At 37.8% G+C, this 19,522-nt stretch overlaps 1 protein-coding gene across 1 annotated transcript; it reads left to right on the top strand.

Annotated features, from left to right (window-relative positions):
* Positions 1 to 8,696: 8,696 nt before the first annotated feature.
* Positions 8,697 to 18,222, top strand: DLX4 (distal-less homeobox 4). The gene is made up of 3 exons (XM_072413716.1): positions 8,697 to 9,113; positions 16,403 to 16,596; positions 17,219 to 18,222. Exons 1-3 carry the CDS (start codon positions 8,798 to 8,800, stop codon positions 17,459 to 17,461), a joined length of 753 nt encoding a protein of 250 aa, XP_072269817.1. The 5' UTR covers positions 8,697 to 8,797; the 3' UTR covers positions 17,462 to 18,222.
* The last annotated feature ends 1,300 nt before the right edge of the window (positions 18,223 to 19,522 follow it).

The raw sequence follows: 19,522 nt of genomic DNA, 5'->3' as shown, positions 1-19,522 counted from the left end.
TATTTTTATATATTGTTAAATAAATTCTTTCAAGGGTTGCAGGTTTCCAATGGTCACAGATCTGCAAGTCCAACCAGAGGGTAACGTTGTGAGGAGTGCCTAGGTGTTGTGAGCCTTGTCCCTCTGCTCCCATCATGTTACTGCAGCCATTGCTATCCTATCATATTCCTTCATCCACTTACTGTCCTTCTTGGAACACAATTCAGCATTGTAGAACATAGTTAAACTTTTAAACCTTGACAATCGGTGTCAAATGTCGGTATTCTTTTGGTGAAAAGGCTCTTTACCGGTCACTGTGGGATTATGTCCTTAGGAGCATGTAATGATCAATGACCCGAAACTCAAAAGCTGATGTTGTACCTTTTGGGAACTTATAAGCACTTTAAAATGCAAACTGAAACGCCCTAAAGGATGAGTGAAAAGGAGTTCTTTAGGCTTTCTTCACACTGGCTTTACCTTTAGGAGGTAAAGACACACATGCAATGTTTATCATGTTGATATTGCAGCTAAATGGTATTTTTTGTATGTTACCATGGCATAGAAGCTTGAAGAAGTAATAATGAAAATGTAAAAAGATCTGAAACGATCATTACTTTTATGAATTCAAGAACCAGTTCCAGTTACCAGTTCAAGATATAGGTGATGATTACTAATATTTATATTATTTTTATTGAAGCACTGTACAAAGCCAATGTACAAAGTCTGATCACCCTCTTATAAACCGACCCTATAGTTTACACAGGGCTTTATTTTAGTCCCAGCAGTAAAATAAAGAAGCTAAAGAAATGTAATGCAAAGTACAATATAAGTGTAAACCAAAGAGAGAAGTAAATATGTATATACTAAAAATACGAATACACACGATTGTGTTTTATACTTCATGTGTCATATTACACTCTCTCTCATAGCGTTCTGACTAGGAGATGGAATAAATGTTATTATAGGCCTGTGATGAGGTTAGGGAACCTATAGGGTATAATTGGTTCAGTATGTGCTGCCGGTTGCCCTCCCCCAACCAATGTCAGATGTAAAACATAATTACAGACTGTGTAGCATATGAGGGGTTAGGGAGAGGGGGGAAGCACGGTCAGAGATTACTATTTATACACTCAGCTAGCTTCCATATTGCCCCATAAACCACAATATGAAACTAGCAGAGAACTAATACTGGTAGTGACTACTGTATGTTTAGTTACTGCACGTGTTAGTGAATCAAGCAGTAGTTTCAGGAGATTGTCCATCTTTGAATGAAAACGGCTGCTCAGTAGTAGTCTGATAGTTTCAAACAGTGGGATAGATTACATATTTGGTATAAGCAAGAAAATTAAATTTGGTCGGTTCCAAACGGTTCCAATAATGGACCTGATTGGGCTAATCCTGATTGGGACAAAAATATGTTCTATTTAGAAAAAACAGTTTGCCCCAAAGTGACACTGGGCTCACTAGAGATACACTAGGAGAAATTCTGGGGACAAGCAGAAACACAATGTTTCCCTAAATCAGGAAAGTTTCCATACGGAGGTACAGGGTCATTTACCAGTCCAGTTGGCACAAACATGTTTGACCATCATACTCTGGATATTTAAAGTTTCCATTTCAAAACTTATGAAACTTTGAAACTTGTGTAGGACTTTTTGACATTCTTTTTTTTATGTTGCACATGAGCGCTGGGCGTGTGCAACTGTGGTATTTTCTGAAGACCTTCAAATGCAACCTCAAAACTCACCTCTTCAGACAAGCATATAATGGGACCAAGGACACTTGTGCAACTATTGACCCAGCTTGGCCTCACCTCACCCCATTGCCAATGGAAACTCTACTTTATATTTCATCTTTCTTCCTCTAGACCAGTTATTCTAAATCAGGGTTCCCCCTAAAGTTGCCAGGGGTTCCTTGGGTTGTGGCTTCCAAAGAATGGTTCCTGCATAGATTTGGGGCCAAAACCACTAAGTACAGCCAGCTGCATGACTTTAATTATGCTCTTAGTTTCTTAGTTTTTTAGTTATCAAGGCAGTATTCTGGCTACCACTGTAGGAGTAACTGTCTTTCTACTGATCACCATTTTTAGAAAGGCCAACACATTTTTTTGGGACCAACACCACTTGGCAAAGCTAACTGCATTAAACCATTGACCTTTTTAGCTGTCCGTAAGAGTGGGGGACATTGTTCCTGCCCTTATTTTTACCCTTAGTATAAAAGACGTTCCCTGACACCTGAAAATTATTTTAAGGTTTCTTAGAGAGAGCCAGAAAGTTTGAGAAGTTTGCCTTGTTGGTCCCATTTACTTATATATATTTATGATATGTATCATTGTATCTGTAAAGCAGCACAGGAGATACTTGCTCTGTATTAACATAATAATATTATTATGATAAAATATTCTTTGGCAGTCTTTGGGAACATTCAATATACCAAATACGATATGCAGCCCCTTGGTGACATTGGGGGCTTCGTCATAAACATGTTTTTGCTGTCAAGGTTCCCATGAGATTTTCTATCACTTTCCCGGTAATGAGTGTCAGTCCTAAACAGGAAAAGGAATGTCCTCTAGAGGAGCAAAAACCTAACAAGCCCTAAGCAATGCTTCCCAGCCCCAAAATAGTTAGGCTTGAATGCATTCTAAGTCATTGACCCAGAATAAACTGAGCAGTTAGCAATTTTAGAAAGAAAAGTCAGCAATAGTAATTTACATACTAATAAAAGGTCTCCTAATAAAAAAAAGTGTGTGGTGGGGGGGCTTATGTAGTACACAAATATATATTATGCATGTCCTACCTACCTATGTCATTCATAGAATTAGCTATAGGATTATCCAGTGTCACAGACAGGAATGGTGCCACGTTGGCTTTGCATTGAACATCCATTGCTTGTCTCTGATTTTTTTTTTTTCTCTAAGGCTCTGTACAGCAGAGCTCTGTGCTTTGTGTGGGAGGTATAGGAGCCATTCTGTCTGCTACCAATTGTCTCAGGTACAACACCTGTCTGCAGTGCAGATTATACCATTCCACACTAAGCCAGAGGGGGAGATTATCACTGCACAGGTAGCATCACATAATGGTTGGAAAATTCATTCAATTGGTCTTTTCACTAGGGAGTGTTAGAGATTATGCAGGGAAAAGAAAAGCAGCATTCAGATATGTGTAGTTAGGATTTGTGTTTGTAAATGAGAATGACTGATAAATACAATTCAATGCAGAATACTTTCTAAAGGTATTCATTGCTATAAGTACAGTAAATGATCACAACGTTTAATACTGCAAAATTGATAGTATATCCAAAATCAATCTCAAATCTCATAAAAGGGTTAATGTGGTTAGAATGTTATGTCATGTTAATGTTAGAAATTGGGTATGCCCAAGTATGCTCAAGTACAGGATATGTATTGTAAAGAAGTTACAGCAGGTATTCAGTATATATGTATGAATGTGATGTGCGTGTTAAACATGAAATGTGTGTGATGTCCTAGAATCATTGGAACATCCGTGGTTGCTTCAGTTGATCAGGTTCAACAATGTGCATGAAAAATTAGGTCAACTGAATACCTGAATATAATGAAAGACCTGATTTTCCCATCTATGGCTTTATTCTTTCCTAATGGCATGGACATATTCCAAGATGACAATGCCAGGATTCATCGGGGTCAAATTGTGAAAGGTCACACATACGTAGATTGGCCACCACAAACTCCAGATCCTAACCCCATTGAAAATTCATTTTAAGTATTTTATATTCTTTGGCTTTCATTAATTACCTGGTGAGACTGCCATAAATGTTCTGTTATAGGATGAGAACACTCTGCTAAGCATAGCGTATGCTTAGCATAACTCGTTATCAGATAGAGGGACAAATAACAATGTTTCTGCTCCCCACTTAACCATACCAAAGGGATATGAGGATAAAAATTTCTAAATTTGGATAGGCTGTCTTTATTTTAAATAATTTCACCACCTAACTAGGCATTTGTTTTTTTGTTTTGTTTTTAAATCTACTATTTTGATTATTTGTGTAGCTATGTTAGTATTTCATTCTTGTGGGTTCCCTTTCTCAACAAGTGATATTCCATTTCAATAGATCTACCTAAGAAACAAGGTTGACTTCCACGGTAAATATTATGATATAGAGATTTGGAAATCAGCAAGGGAGGACTCTGAGCTTTGAGGCCCTTCAGCATTTGCCAAGTAAAATACCTTGCAATATAGGGAAGGCTTTGAAAGTGTGTGGGAGTGCTAACGTAATCTGATTTATGACAGCGAGTAGTTTTACAGCCTGGCAAATAGCTAACCCCTTCAACCCAAGGCTGTATTCACCGTCATGGCCTGGTATCTATGGCAGCAGGGTATATATGTACATATACGTATGATTCGCAATGAGGATTTTTTTTCCCTTGTCTGATCTTGTTGAATATCTATGGAAATAAAATTAGCAGCAGAACAGAATATAGTGGCGTTGTATTAGAATAATTACAACAATCTCTGTTTTTTTTTTTAAATTGCTCAAGAATCTAAAGTCAGAGGGTAGTGACAGAGCTACATGAAGGGTCTCATGGTCATGGAGGAGGTCCAGTGAATGGTTCTTCACCTACTCATTTCTCTAGAGAGCCCATTTTCTAATAAATATGGTTGTCTAAGAAGACATTTCCACTAAATCCATTCTAGGATTATGTAAAAAAAATATTTAAGGTTCAGCCACTTGCCCACTTATACTCACCATACCCATGCTTCATTTCTACTCTGTAATAACCCTTTAGAAGCTCCATGTTGGATGGTTTTGAAGCTTACACAAAGTTCAGAATGTCTTCCTCCTCACATGACTGAGTTCAGGCATTGTGATCGATTGCTAAGGATGCCCATCAAATTATAGGAGATAGTTACATTCTTTCCTATAAAGTTCCTAAATAACTCCCACATTGTCATTACCTTTCTGATTGTAACATTGGAACATGTCTGTTCATTGCAGCACTGTACTCATTAAACCATCATTAAAGGATAAGCATACTTTTAAAAAAGTAGCCCAAGTCTCTACCCTCCCTTTTTAAAGCAGACCCTTATTCCCCTCAAATGTTAGTACTTACAACAATCCAAGCACCTTGTTCTGCCTATTACATCCCAAGTTTTTTGCCTATGCCTGGCAGTACAGTCCCTATCATCGCTTTGGGGTGCTATTTATTCAAGTCTGATTGATCACCTGGCAGTAATTAGATTTGCAAACATGGAGAATAAAGAAGTGGAAATATGTTATCTGATTAGCCGCGTCTTCATAAATAAGTTCCTTCCTCTCTCTGTCACCTAGATGTTCCTGTACATTCCTGCAACAACTTTTACTGTTCTCTGTAGGTGCAATTGTGGATGTCCTGATACAGAAGGGTCCAACACTTTAGGATATTGACAAAGCTGACCACGACAGATTATAGTGATGAGCCATATCTATTTCCCTGACTCCCCTTCCTACCATACAGGTACTCTTTAATTAAATCCATATTGAGGACCACATTCTCAACTTGTATCTTGAGAAGTTACAGAAGATAACACCCCATGAAAAAATGACATGTTTTTTCCAGGTTATATTCATACAACATTCTCCCTCACTTCAATCTCATGATTCACTAGAGAAGGATGGAAAGTTTGTAGTGGGAAAAAAAAATGCAATCACATTGGCGTGGGCATTAGAAGTGTGAAGTGGTGTGTTTATGTTGGGGATGTGGAATGTATAGCGAGATGTAACACTGTGCCGCATCTATGAGACTGCCAGTTGTATCATGACCACCACAAACATGAAACATATGAAATCTGTGCAGGGGGAGACACCTATCAAATGTTGCTGTAGTTAGGTCATTAGATGGCTGACTTTACATTCCTGCAGAATAAATAAAAAGTTCAGACTATTTAATGTTTAAACAAAAATGTGTTCCTTGGCTGTATGTTTGACGAGTCAATCTAAAAAGGTGGACCTGAGCTAAAAAAGTAGTGTTATTTTAATTGTACCTAATAAGTACCCTGAGACCCCCTATGAAAAAAAGCAGGTTACTTTCTGGCATTTGAAGGCGCCTGGACATTTTCTATCCCAGAGCAACCCCTAAAAAAATTTTTAGGTCTTGGTGAACTCCTGTTAAAACCATTATTGGTGGGGAAAAAAAACCTTTTACAAATGGAAAGAAATTCCCCTTACTGTAGTGACCAGAATACCACCTCGATAGACAAGTAAAAACATCATGCGACTGGCTGTACCAAGTGGTGTTGGCCCCAGAATTATGCAGGCACCATGAAATGGGTAGCCAATCAGCTCCTAGCAAACTCTAGATGAGCCTCCAGCAAGATGGCTGCCAGCACATAAAGTTCAAACCAGACAAATGATCAGCTTCAGGGAAAGCACAGGAAATATGGGTGACTGGTCCTTTGCCCTCTTCCTATCAGGTCGCTAAATGCCATGACTAATAAACAATCAAAATTGACTTTGGTGAGGTCTGCCAGTACTTAGTGAATACTGACTGGCTTCTTTGGGTTACAACAGTTAAGAATTCACACTTAGGGATTAACAAAGCCATCGTAGGTCCACCTCTGGTAAATTTAGGAAGAGAACTGGGGGTACAAGGGATGTGGAGACAGTAGACCATGACGGGATGGGGGGGGGGGGGGGTCTGGTTATGTATAAAAGCATGTCAACATTTAGGCATGCCCAGAACAAGTTCTGCCTACGAGTATGTTTTTGGTTTGTAGGCAGAACATCTATGGCGGAAAATGAACACACACATAGCTAGGAATGTAAAATATACCCAAGGCTGCAAGTACTGAGCTGTCAATGAACATTACACCCTTACTTATGTTTAGTAGACATGCACTGGTAAAAAAAAAAAAAACAATTGATTGCTGAGGCTAGGAGAACATCGGATAACCCCAGACATGGAGCACCTTGGATCCTATACTACCCTTGCCCAGTAATATACCAACCCCATGTATATCTGATGTTCCTCTCTTTGGGGTCACATTTTTCTTTTGAACATAACTTATTCCATGTTCTATTTAAACCCCATGCTAGCTGTCAGTAAAATATATAATGTGTGATAAAAGTCACATCAGACATTTTTAAAGCTATTTATAAACTTCACTTAATGAGAGTTTCATCAGCCGTATTTTCCATGCGAGGGAGGACTGGAATGGTGTTTGACATCGGGGTGGATCATACTCTTTCCGAAGCAAACAGCTGCACCAGGGCACAATTTATTACCTTGTTTGTCCACACCGGACACAGAGGTCATCCCTCTGGACAGCCAAGTGACCTCATGGTAGTTTAAGGGGTCAAGGCTTGCTTTGTTGGCGTAAGGCCTAGCATGGAAAAGTGCCTGAAAAAAGAGAACCGTCTTTGTGGCTAGAGAAATCAGTCCAGTTGCAGATGTCATTTAACCTGGGTTCACAATTGACAGCAATTTTGTGGTTGCTAGTAATACCACATGATTTATTTGACATTTTAATAAAAAAACTCCATTATTCAATAACAAAGTTTTAATTTTAATACAACTCTTGTAACTCCTCGATTTTTACTTGACATCTACTATACAGCAGCTAGAGAGGGAGAGAGAGCACACATAGGTGTGCTGAATGCAAATATACTAGATTAGATTCCTAGTTTTGGTTGAGGTCCTCGAAGGCAATGGCCTTTGTTGGTGTTGGAAACTGATTGAGGCACCCATCTTCAGTGTGGTGTCCTCTAAGTTGCAAAATCAACTGGGTAATATTAACTGGTGGTTAATGCTGTGGGATGGTCTACAGGTAAGTTATATCGGCCATGAGAAGGGTCGTTGGAGGTAGGCTAAGCGGTGGGAAAGGGAAGCTGGAGGCCTCTAAACTACCCCGGGTATGCATATCTATAACGTGAGATCCAAAGCACTGCAGCCCCCGATTGCTGTTATTGAGATTTGGACTGATAATTGTTGATGTCACTATTGTACTGCCTACTTTTCTCCTTGCTGGAGGCTTTGTCCCGAGGAAGAAAACCCTGCCTCCATCCAAGATAATTGCCACCATACAAAGACAGTGCATGGTAAGTCAATAATGGAGAAAGGTAAGCTGCAGGGGGACCACAAGTAATACCATCTGCATTTTTGGGTAAAGCTTCTAGAGATCAGTTCTTTAATAGGCATGAGACTATAGTTCTTTAGGCAACAAGTTCTCGGCTATAGCTATAATTGCTGCATTAGCTATTACTTACCATCATTTGTATTTTACTATATTGTATTTCCTCTGGTTGCATTGTGCTACAGTTTACGCATACTAAAAAAAAAATCTACTCTTAAAATATATATTGTGAGAGTTATTCATGTGCCTTGAAAATTATTCCACATCATTCTTGATATATGTAAACCTACACTAGCTTCTTGAAAATAAACATTTACTGTATAGATATAGACTGTATAGAGTTTCTTGTTTTGTACATGATGATCCTCCCTCCTCCCTATCATCCTCACTTGTTGATCAGGCTGCTAAAGCAAGTCGTAACCTGCAGACCAGCTCGGGTCTGTGAACAGTCTTCATTCAACCAGCTGCCTGCAAAAGAGAAGTAATTATATTAATGAGGGTTTCCCTGGGGAAGAATCTGTGACATCAGAAGAGGTGCTTACCAATTACAGGGCTGGGGGGCGGCTCCAGGAGTTCAGTAAAGCTGACTTTAGGAACATTTGCCAAATGACAGACTAGTAATGTTTGACTAAAGTTTCTGGTAGCTGGAAAAGGTATGAAATGGAGCGTGATTATGGCTCAGCACCAAGTTTGATATCAACGAGGACAGGTTGACCTCCAAAGCTGAGATGACCTCTATTGCTGATGCTTATCTGGACCCATCTAAGTCTGCCTTTCTTGAGTTTAGCCATGGACCACCACCTTCTTCTTCACAAGGCCAACACTCTCCAGTTTTGGCACATGGACATTATTCATTGCATGGCTTCCACCCGGCTGGCCACGATGGTCTCTTTTCTCCTGGGGCCTCGGCCTATGGAGGACGGTCATTCCCATACTCTTACTCTACCTCTGCAGCCAGCCAGCACCTAAATGGGAGCCCATACCTAAGCTACCAGCATTACAGTAATACACTCAACAACAGTGGGAGACTTCATGAAGATCCTGGTAGGTTATACCATCTTGAAAAATGTCTTCTTCTTTCTTTCATGCTAAAAAAATGTATAATTGAGGTGTAGTAACCCACAGTAACCAATCCAAATTGCAGTAATGGCATTCCTATAACATACAGATTCATTTGGGTTGGCTGCTGTGGTTTATTGGCCTTTGCACATTAGTCTTTGACCTATGTATGTATCACTTTATATGCCAAGTAACAGTAAATAATATAATACAAAGATAACAACGTACAGCAACCAATACAAGCCAATAAGTGATCAGTTCTGAGCAACTTAGAATAGATAGCCTATGAGAAAATTCCTTTGTGATTGGTTGCTGACGGATGCCAAAGCGCATACCACCAATTCCATATTTTTAGTAAGTTGTTTCATTGATCAATGCTGAAAATATTTTTTCTGGGCGGAATTTATATTATGTGCTTTCATACTTCATACAAATATTTCAAAAAATATTTATTCATTTAATACTAATAAGCTTTACTTATTATGAACATATTTACTGCTTTGTTTTTCTGAATTGTTTTTTTATATTATTGATACATGTATATATATAATTTATGTTTTATTTTTTAATAATTCTATAGCACAAAATGTTCAGTATGGTTGTTTAATCATTGCACTTTGAATTCAAGCTTCACATAATAAATGTAAGCTTTTAAGTGAATTTTAACTGTAAGCAGTTATTAAAATGACCCGGGAGACCCCTGATATTAGGATCAGCCTGCACGGCTCTAGGGGGCTTTTTCATGAGCACTGTTTTTTTCTACCCAACCAACGCATTTAGAAAACTCAACATCTGGAGCCTGCAGAACTTCTTACATGGAACAAAGCAGCTTTGCATCTGTTGACAATGCACACGTACATTGGGAACACTGGTTGTATGCATCTATCTATCTATCTATAAAATAGCTATCAATTGAGATGGATAGATAGGTTTCAGTTTACCTTTCTAAAATATTCAATATTAATTAAATATGATAATAATAAAAATAATAATTAATATATCTAACTAGTGTTTAGAGGTTGCTTAGCATTTCTTCCATTTTATTATAAAGACTCCAATAAAGTACTGATGCCATTGTCTCAGTTTGCTACAAAACACTTCTTTTTTCTATGAGACAGATTCACCATCTATGGAGTTTTTGAACATTTAATGGGCATTGATTTTTGGCAACTGTGATCTATGATCTATGCATCTATATCTCAGCGGTTTGTTGTTTTCCTGTGCCGCAAGTAATATTTGCATTCAACTGTCTATTTCATGTCTTGTTTATTTTGGACTTCTACTCTGAGGTTGATGTAACACCTTCTTTTGTTCCTGAGGAGGATACATAGCCTAAACAGGTCTTCTTCTTTCTATGATGTCAACAACTTTTTGCTTTTTAGTTCACGGTGTAGCTGCTGATTAGGCGGTGGTGGACAATTCCCCTTTCTGACATTTTGGTATTTAATGACCTGCTCCATGTCCAACACTTTTAAGTTTTTTAATGGCAGATTTTGTTTAGTAAAAATTTGGAAAATGTTTAAAAAATAAAATTTTGTGAAGATCAATGTTGATATTGATTTTACATGTCATAGTAATTACTATAATGCTTAAATAAAAATGGCCTATTTTAGGGTGATATTTCATTTGCTGTGCATCTAAAGTTATTTTTAGAAAACCAGAAGCATTTTGGATGCCACCTTTACAAAAAAAAGGAAACCTAACTACTTGGTTCTGTTCTAATACAACGTACTATAGCAGTGTGTCCCCTTTCCCCGTTCCCTTTCAGCATGTGTGTGTGTGTGAAGTCAGAATAGGTATGCTACTTTGAGGACTGTTCCTCACCTGTTCTGATGACAACTGTAAGATTTCAAAACATTCCTCTATTGTCCTATGGCTTGAATCCACTGAAAAAAGATGTAGTGTGCTGAAAAATTATTATATCTCATTCTTGGCCAGAGCGTTGTGATGTGCAATGGACATTGTATGGCGCTATGCAAATATAAGGACCACTGCCCTGCCAGCCTCCAAATGCCCCTAAAAAGTAAAGTTTTTCTTACAATATGTTAGAAAAATTACTTGTCAAAGTACCAGGAGGAGTGGGTGATGGCAAAATCCTGCAAGAATATTCAGCAAAAATGGAGCCGGGGAATGTAATTTGTCTTAAAGCTGTTCTCCCCTCTAAAAGTAAACCCCCTCCCTTCTAATTAAATGCTGCCATTAAAAAATATTTGACTCCCATACAGCCTGCAGTCATGTACTTTCAACATTTAAATTTCTCATGACAACAAATGCCATGTGCCAAAGTAGACCTTCGAAATGTGTAGGTCATGTGACCAAAGTCTAGGCATTTGGCTATTTAATCTTCACTTTCAGCATAGATTAAGTGACAAACAACCCAAACCTATGAGCAAATGCCTGGGGCAACATTTGTTCTAGCCCCTCTGTGATTCCATTTTTATCCATCCACATCTTCCAATCCCTATTAGGTTTTATAATCACCAAAGAAACTCCAATAGAATGTAATAGAAAATCACAAAGCACAATTTCTAAAAGTAGCTAAGGATTAGAACCTTGCTCAGGAATTTGTTGTTGTCTGTGTGACTTTTCAATTCTTGTGTCACCATTACTAGAACTGATGGAAAATATCCCCAACAGAGCTACGAGCAGTTAAAATTACTTTTGATTTTAATTACATTTTGGTGAAATGCATTGGAGTCAATGAGGAGGGTGAAATTTAGTTTAGTCTTTGGTGGTTTTTCAGGGGGCATTAAAGGCTCCTGAGGGTTATGGGAGATTCCTGTGTTCATGTGTGTCATAAAAAATGCCCAATTATTATTTTACTTTTCAAATAAATAATGATTCAATATACAATAAAAAAAAGACAAAAAGACACATACAACAATCACTATGCAGTGTGTTGATGGAGCTCCATCCCAGTGAGTTTGCATGGTCCAGGACCTCCAGCATCACATGATATAGTGTTCAGCATGACATCGACAATTCATCTTTGCTCCTTGGTTATAACAACACATGTGCATTGTAAATGGAGTCTGACTGTTTTTCTGCATCACTAGCAGACATGATTCAGCATTGTCTGACGACCCACCGCTTGTGCTTTTCAAAAATTAGACAATTCAATTGAAGCATGCACATTCTCCCAAAGTTTATTTAAAGTTACGTCTTTCTCTAAATATAGTTGTCTATGGATGTAGTTTATTTTTAATTGTTAATCTTAATATGGATATAGTTTATTTTTCATTTGGTAATCTTTATTAGTTTCTTTTTTCAAACCTTTAATAGTTTCTTTTTATTAGTTAAAAAAGTGCCAGTTGCTACAAGATTTTACTTTGTAATAGTTAAAATATCAATCTTTTTAAATCGGTCTAAAAATGGGGCAACTGAAGAGGAACAATGGATAGGGGATTTGGTGCTGAAAGAGGGACAATCCATCTAGATCAGGGATGATTGGGGAGTGTCTTTGATCTTGAGGGACCCTTTTCCATTATATATATATATATATGTATATATATATATATATATATATATATATATATATATCACTTTTGACAAATATATATATATATATTTTTATATATATATATACACCACTTTTTATACAAATACAGTAGATCTCTCAGTAGTAGAACTGGCAGTAGTCTTTGGTAAATTTCTTTAGCTGTAAGATGTTTGTAGGCCACCTTGCATGAACTGCCCATTTCAAGTACCCCAAAACATTTCATTTATTTTCTAACCAAGGCTTTGACTGGGCCAGTACATTTTTTCTCGTATAGCTATTTCTTGTTGAATTTGTTAGTGCACTTTGGATCATTATCAAGTTGAAACATACATTTGTGTCCTCATTAGGTTTAGATATGATATGAGAACTCATAGTTGATTTGATGACTGCTAACAAAGCAAAGCAAAGCAACCCCAAATCCTAACAGTTCTACCACCATGCTTCACAGATATAATGTTCTCCAAAAATACTGTCTTTTGTTTGTGCCAAACATTTCTACCAATACCATATAAATCTAGGTATTGAAGGTAAAAGGAAAAGGAAGCCTTGTTGTGCAAACTTAAATAAAAATAACATTTTATTTCAATAAATTATAAATATACAAAAATAACCTAAATAATAGGCATATTTGTAAATAGCATTAAGCCCAAGGCATAATACAGCGGGGTAAAGAACATAGTACCATATGTCATAGATGTTAATGGCGTCTCAAATCCTGACGCATTTCGCACACTGGCTTCATCAGGGATGTGGAGACATTACATTGTAATAGTAGTGTAACCAAAGTAAGGAAAATGAAGTTGATTTCCTTGAGTTTAGGAGATACTTGAGATAGGATACTTAGAAGGACTAGATGAGTATTTTAGCACGTTTGACAATTTTAGCATAGATTAGTTGACATAGATAGTTAGGGTTCATATATACACACAATGGATCCTCCAAATGACTTCTTTCGTTGGGAGATAGTGGTATGGACATGATGTCCACAGCCAGTTTAGGGTATACAAATCTATCTTTGATTTATCAGCCCTCAATACTTTCCTCCAGAAGGCCTTTGTTTAATGGAAATCCATAGTCTAGCCCTTTCAGTCAGCAAAAACTTTCTCCTCCTTTCTCCTTTGCAATATATGGCAGATGTAGCTTCTTTTTCTTACTAACGGATCTCAAATAATATGATGATCTTAAAAATCCCCTGTCAGACACACACTTCCTTCTGAGGGCCTTGGAGAGCTCTTCTGATTTTGAAATTTTAAAGTGAACAATAGAACTTCTCAGATGTTTCAGTAATAAAGGTTTCACATGCAAAGGTCCTCAAGGACATCTAATCAGTGACACCAAATCTGGAACACCCAATTCGATGTGGTGATAAATGTAGGAACATAATTACTTTTTCCACGTGACAAATCTGCATTTTCATTCATTTAGATTATGAGAATGAAAGCGCCATGTCGATGTGATGTGTCGTTTATTCGAATACATCACCTTTACCTGTGGCCACTGTCTAAATGAAGATCTAATATTTCCCTGTTTCGTGGGTGGTATTTGCTTTTATGGTGTATTTAACATGTCTGAATAGGCAAAAATTAAAGCTTTGCTTTTGAATATTTTAATTAGAGATCAAATCAGTAAATTCTCAATTCCTTAAGTTTGAGCCATTCCATGGTAGATTTGCTAGAGTTCTTGCATTTCTGGTTTAGGCTTTTCGAGAGGTGGCTTCACGTTCATTATGAACACTTTGATACGATATTAGATTTTATAGTTACCTAAGTGATTGCAAGCTGTCCAACCCTAAAGCTGCAAAGCAGCTTTATACTATACCGTTTCCACCTCTGTACTTCACAGTTGGTATGACATTATTCCCTTTAAATGTTGTCTTTAGTTAGCACCAAACATCTACTGCAGTCTTTCTTTTTTACATGGGGGAATCCTTGAAATAACTTTCAGGGAACCTTTACTAAAGCTCCCAATATATTAGCATTGTGATCAGTGGGAAGAATGCCTCCTATATTACTAGGCAGGGGGAAGATACCCTAAAAGAACATTGCTGTCATCCTAACTGATCTGAGAGGCACAAATTGCTCATTGCTCAGGGAACTCCTAGCAACCTCTGGAGGAACCCTAGAGTTCCATGGAACACTGGTCTACTGGTAATGAGGCCATACAACTTTATCTTTCATTAGTGCATAGTACATATAAGTGAAGGCCTCGTCTTTACCTGTATGTTCAATGGCCAACAGTAGTCTCTAATATTGCCCTATTATTCTTTTTTTAGACGGAAATTCTATTTTTCTGCCACATCTTTCATGCACTTTAAATTGGGATGATATGTTTCTGATTGTAAAAGCTTGTAATTTTACAACTATTTCAAGAGTTACAAGGGCTTCTTCATCTTCTGCCTACCAAATTGTGCTAAGCTTTGAAAAGTAATCTTCTGTGGCTTGGGGTAGGTATCCTAATCAAGGAAGGTCTTTCAACATCAATGAGATAGACTTTCAATGCCCCAACCAACATAACCGCCAACCATCATATGGAGGTCAAAACTGCAACTTTCCCTTGATGTAAATAAATAAAAAGAGTTGAGGATTACGGTATTTTTTGAAAGTAGAGTTAGTTTTGAAGGTTCTGGCAGTATACAGAGTTTCAAGAAGTGACTTGTGTTTTGCTTGTCCCGCACCTGTACCCTCTAAAGGTCTGTCAATACAGGTCATCAAAGGTCCCTAACTGTCACATCAAACCTTCTCTGTGCTATGCAGCCTTTCCACATTCCTTGTGTTTTTTACTGGCCATTGGTGACCTTGTTCACTACAACGTCATATCTTCACATTTTGACAGAACCCTACACTTCTCAGGATGTAAGCATGTTATTTCAGAACTTCTATACCCTATTAAACCATAATATCTATAGATTTCAGATAGATGTTTGATGTATTTTTCAGTGGCAGTCCACTATGAAGTTTTTTTATTATCCTCAAGATGTTTAACCACAAGATGTTCTCGGTCCTCAAGGATAAATAACGAGCAACATCTAGAAAACCATTTACTTTTAGCTAAGGCTCTCATGAACACACCACCAGCTTGTGAATGGAATGGAGAGCACCTGTCACATTTTTCTCTACTTCAAGATTTTTTGAACACAGGTGGACATGACACTCAACTTCATATCTTGCCCCTAGCGGAGCTTAGTCACTTAGCTTACTAGGAGGTGAAACGCGTCAGAATAGGACACCTTATGTTTTCATGTCTCTAAGAGGCATTTTTTTCTATAGGGAAACTATAATGGCTTTAGGTCAATTTCATTTCTTTTATTAACATTATGGGTTTGTTGTAACTGTTTGGTTTCAGGTTCAATTTGAGCATTGTACAGAATATAAAATATAAAATATATATAAAAAATATAAAAAACTCATATAAAAAATAAAGAGTACAAGAGTGAGCAGGGATGGATCATTCATGAGACTTACTTAGTGGCCATTTCAAATCAAGCTTTAGCTATTGAATTCTGCAAACATCTTTTTTTTCATGAAAGCTCTTAAAATTAGCCTGAAAAGAAATTAAAGCTCCACCTGCTGGCTGGAAAAAATGATATGAAATATTCATATAGTCACATAGAAGATCAACCAAAACTTCAGCAAGTAAAAGTATAATTTCTATACTGTGCAGACATGATCACTCCTATATATTCCACCTCAATTACATCAAAAAAATCATAATTTACTAATAATGATAAGCATAATATGTAATTTTGTTATTGAGTGCCTTTACTATTATTTTCCAGAACTCGAAAAATCAACGATGATAGAAAATGGAGAACTTCGAATGAATGGAAAAGGGAAGAAAATCAGGAAACCTCGAACAATATACTCCAGTTTACAGCTGCAAGCCCTCAATCAGAGGTTCCAGCAAACCCAGTATTTAGCCCTTCCAGAAAGGGCAGAGTTGGCGGCACAACTTGGCCTGACCCAAACCCAGGTGAGGACCAAATGGTTATGAGTAGATGTTCTATTTCATTATAAGATATCGGTTCTCAATGGCAACCTTTTCCACTCAACTGAAGAAGCAATTCCAACCGATTCTAAATAGAAAAATGATAGAAAAGATGTATGCTTGTTCTTAAAGGGGTGAGATATGTTCCTGGAATATCCATCCAGTAAGCCGAAAGATGTTCCTTTGTTATAATGAATGCCCCTGGTAACTGTTGAAGGCCATAGTTAAAACCTGCTTGGCTTAGGATGAGCCTCCTACTCTTGGTTCCTTCTTAAAAAAATGTTCCTTTGTTATAATAAATGCCCTTGGTAACAGTTGAAGGCCATGGCCAAAACCTGCTTGGCTTTGGGTGAACCTCTTACTCTTGGTTCCTTCCCAAAAAATGTCCCTTTGTTATAATGAATGCCCTTGGTAACTGTTAAAAGCCCTGGTCAAAACATGCTTGGCTTTGGGTGAACCTCTTACTCTTGGCTTTTTATGCTCTGATAATTCAATATGAGTAGACCAGGTTAGAAGCCCTAGAAAAGGTTTCAGCATGTGACTAGTGTGTTTCTTGTGAGTTTTTCTTTAACGTTAATGAAACTTTCTATTTTTCTGTTCATGCTAGGTGAAAATATGGTTTCAGAACAAGAGATCCAAGTACAAAAAAGTCAGCAAGCAAGGTTCAAATGTCCAAGATGGAGATCACTCTCAGAATTCTTCATCAGTTTCTCCATGCTCTCCTAATGGACCTCCAATGTGGGACTTTCATTCAGCTGGAAGAACTGCCCCCATGCCCCCTGATTACTTGAACAATTTCAACCCTTGGTACCAGAATCCAGATGCTCTGTCAAGGCCGCCAATGTTATAACAAAAAAAAGAACTGTCAGGCCCTTGACATTTTTCTGGGTACTACAAGTTAATATGAGCTAATATGGAAGACCTGAAATAGGGTCATGAAATACAGAAGTGGTCCAGCTTTTGGCCCTGTCTTCCATCCAGGGAGATGCCATATGCTGATGTTCCCTATACATCTCAAACACTAGTCGGTGACCTGAGTAGATACAATGTAATAATCCAAATTTCACTGGGACAAATGGTTGGAACAAGGAGATACTCTTTATTAAAAAGCTAAAATCTAGTGATGGTCAACAGGTATACATTCTTCAACTCATTATCGTCTACACAATAGCCAAGATCTAAAAACATAAGTTTAACCTACTGAGACCTGATTAAGGAAGGTTAGCAATGTTAAATTCCAATTTGGTCAAAGATGGACATAGCAGATAAACCCCGTAGGAGCACAAAATTTGCCTTCTCCCCTTTCCTCCATTCCTTTACTGCCCATGTCCAAAAACATATTTATTGTAATATATTTAAATAAAAGTATGTGAATCCTTTGTGATATAGTGATGTCACAAAGAAAAGATTTCTTTCAACCAAAACAGCCCCCAGGGCCAATGGGAGAGGCAAATCTCATTGCCTGGAAATATCAAAAAACACTACTTTTCGCCACCAGTAGAGGGAGTTTCAGTACATGAGGATCCCCCAATTAATGCAAATTGTCCCCCGAACTCCAGAGGGCCCCGGTGCAGCTGCACAGACTTCACATATAATACATTGACTCTTGAGTTTGGTGAAAACAACAGCAAATATACAGTTTTCCACATTGGATGTTTCTACCTCTCACATATTTTACAACGATTAAAGTAAACCCACTAACTAAAATCTCATATAAGCTGAACTTGACAGATATTAAATACACAAATAAAAGCAAATATGTATTATTTATCACATGAATAAATATATTTTTTTAAATGCAAGCATTGTACATAAAGGAATATACCTTGGCATCACTTTTTCTAGTCTCTATATAACAGAGCTCAAAATAGGGTAGGAGAATCAGAATAGGAGGGCAATCGGTTGTGCACAGAGCATGCTGATAGCAGAAGAGAGCAAACTTTGTTTTAATCTACAGCTTTCATTGAAATACTATTAGGTGATCCTGGGATCTTGGTTAGCCACTAACTATAATAGGGGGCAATACTTCCATAATTGGTATGCATGCAGGCAAAATGTAGCTACAAAGAGGCTTCAAGATATCACCAGCACCAAGATGTAACAATGGATGGAAAAAAGAGGACATGGCAACTGTTTATGATACACAGTGCTTTAGCAAATGCATGTACATACATTTTCTGGGCCCATTACATTTAAAGCATCCGCTTGCATCAATACAATGTCCACATATAATGGAAATTAAGGCTCCTCCTGCACTACAAGGATTGTTATCATTTTTGTTTGGGAGAAACATAAAAGGCAGTCAGATGCAGTATCTTATCCCTATTCCTGCAGGCTTGCTCCCAGCTGAACCACTGATCCCGCCAAGCCAATTCTCTTTGCTGCTCTGTCAGTTTCAAGCACTCCGATGTCATCACATACAATGCAGGAGCAGCAGTCCTGCATAAGTTAGGATGGTAAAATCCCTCCCACAACCTGCAAAGTGGGGAGGAGCACCGGGCCAATAATTATTATTATTTATACCCCTCTGTCCATAATTACTAGTGATGCAATGAAGGGACCATGGTTGTTTTCCCTTTGGGGGCTCCTGACCCTCTTCAGCCAATAGAGACCCTCAAATGGGCCTGTGTTATTTTGACACAAGGGCTCACTGTCGACTCACCATCAGAACGGACCACCTTTTGCTTTTTCTTCTGGTCACTGGCCTCTGAGCCAAACAAAAGCAAGCCTGGAATATTTCTTGAAGATATAATTACATAGTTAGTTAGGTTGAGAAAGACATAAGTCCATCATGTTCAACTAGAAAAAAAAAAACATATCCCCGATAAAAACCCTATAGACATAGTTGATCCAGAGGAAGGCAAAAAAAAAACCCTGGTACAATTTGCTCCAACAGGAGAGGAAATAGTTT

Source organism: Pyxicephalus adspersus, chromosome 6 (genome assembly GCF_032062135.1).
Source record: "Pyxicephalus adspersus chromosome 6, UCB_Pads_2.0, whole genome shotgun sequence".
Classification (NCBI taxonomy): Eukaryota; Metazoa; Chordata; class Amphibia; order Anura; family Pyxicephalidae; genus Pyxicephalus; species Pyxicephalus adspersus.
This window is presented reverse-complemented; position numbering and strand designations above follow the sequence as displayed.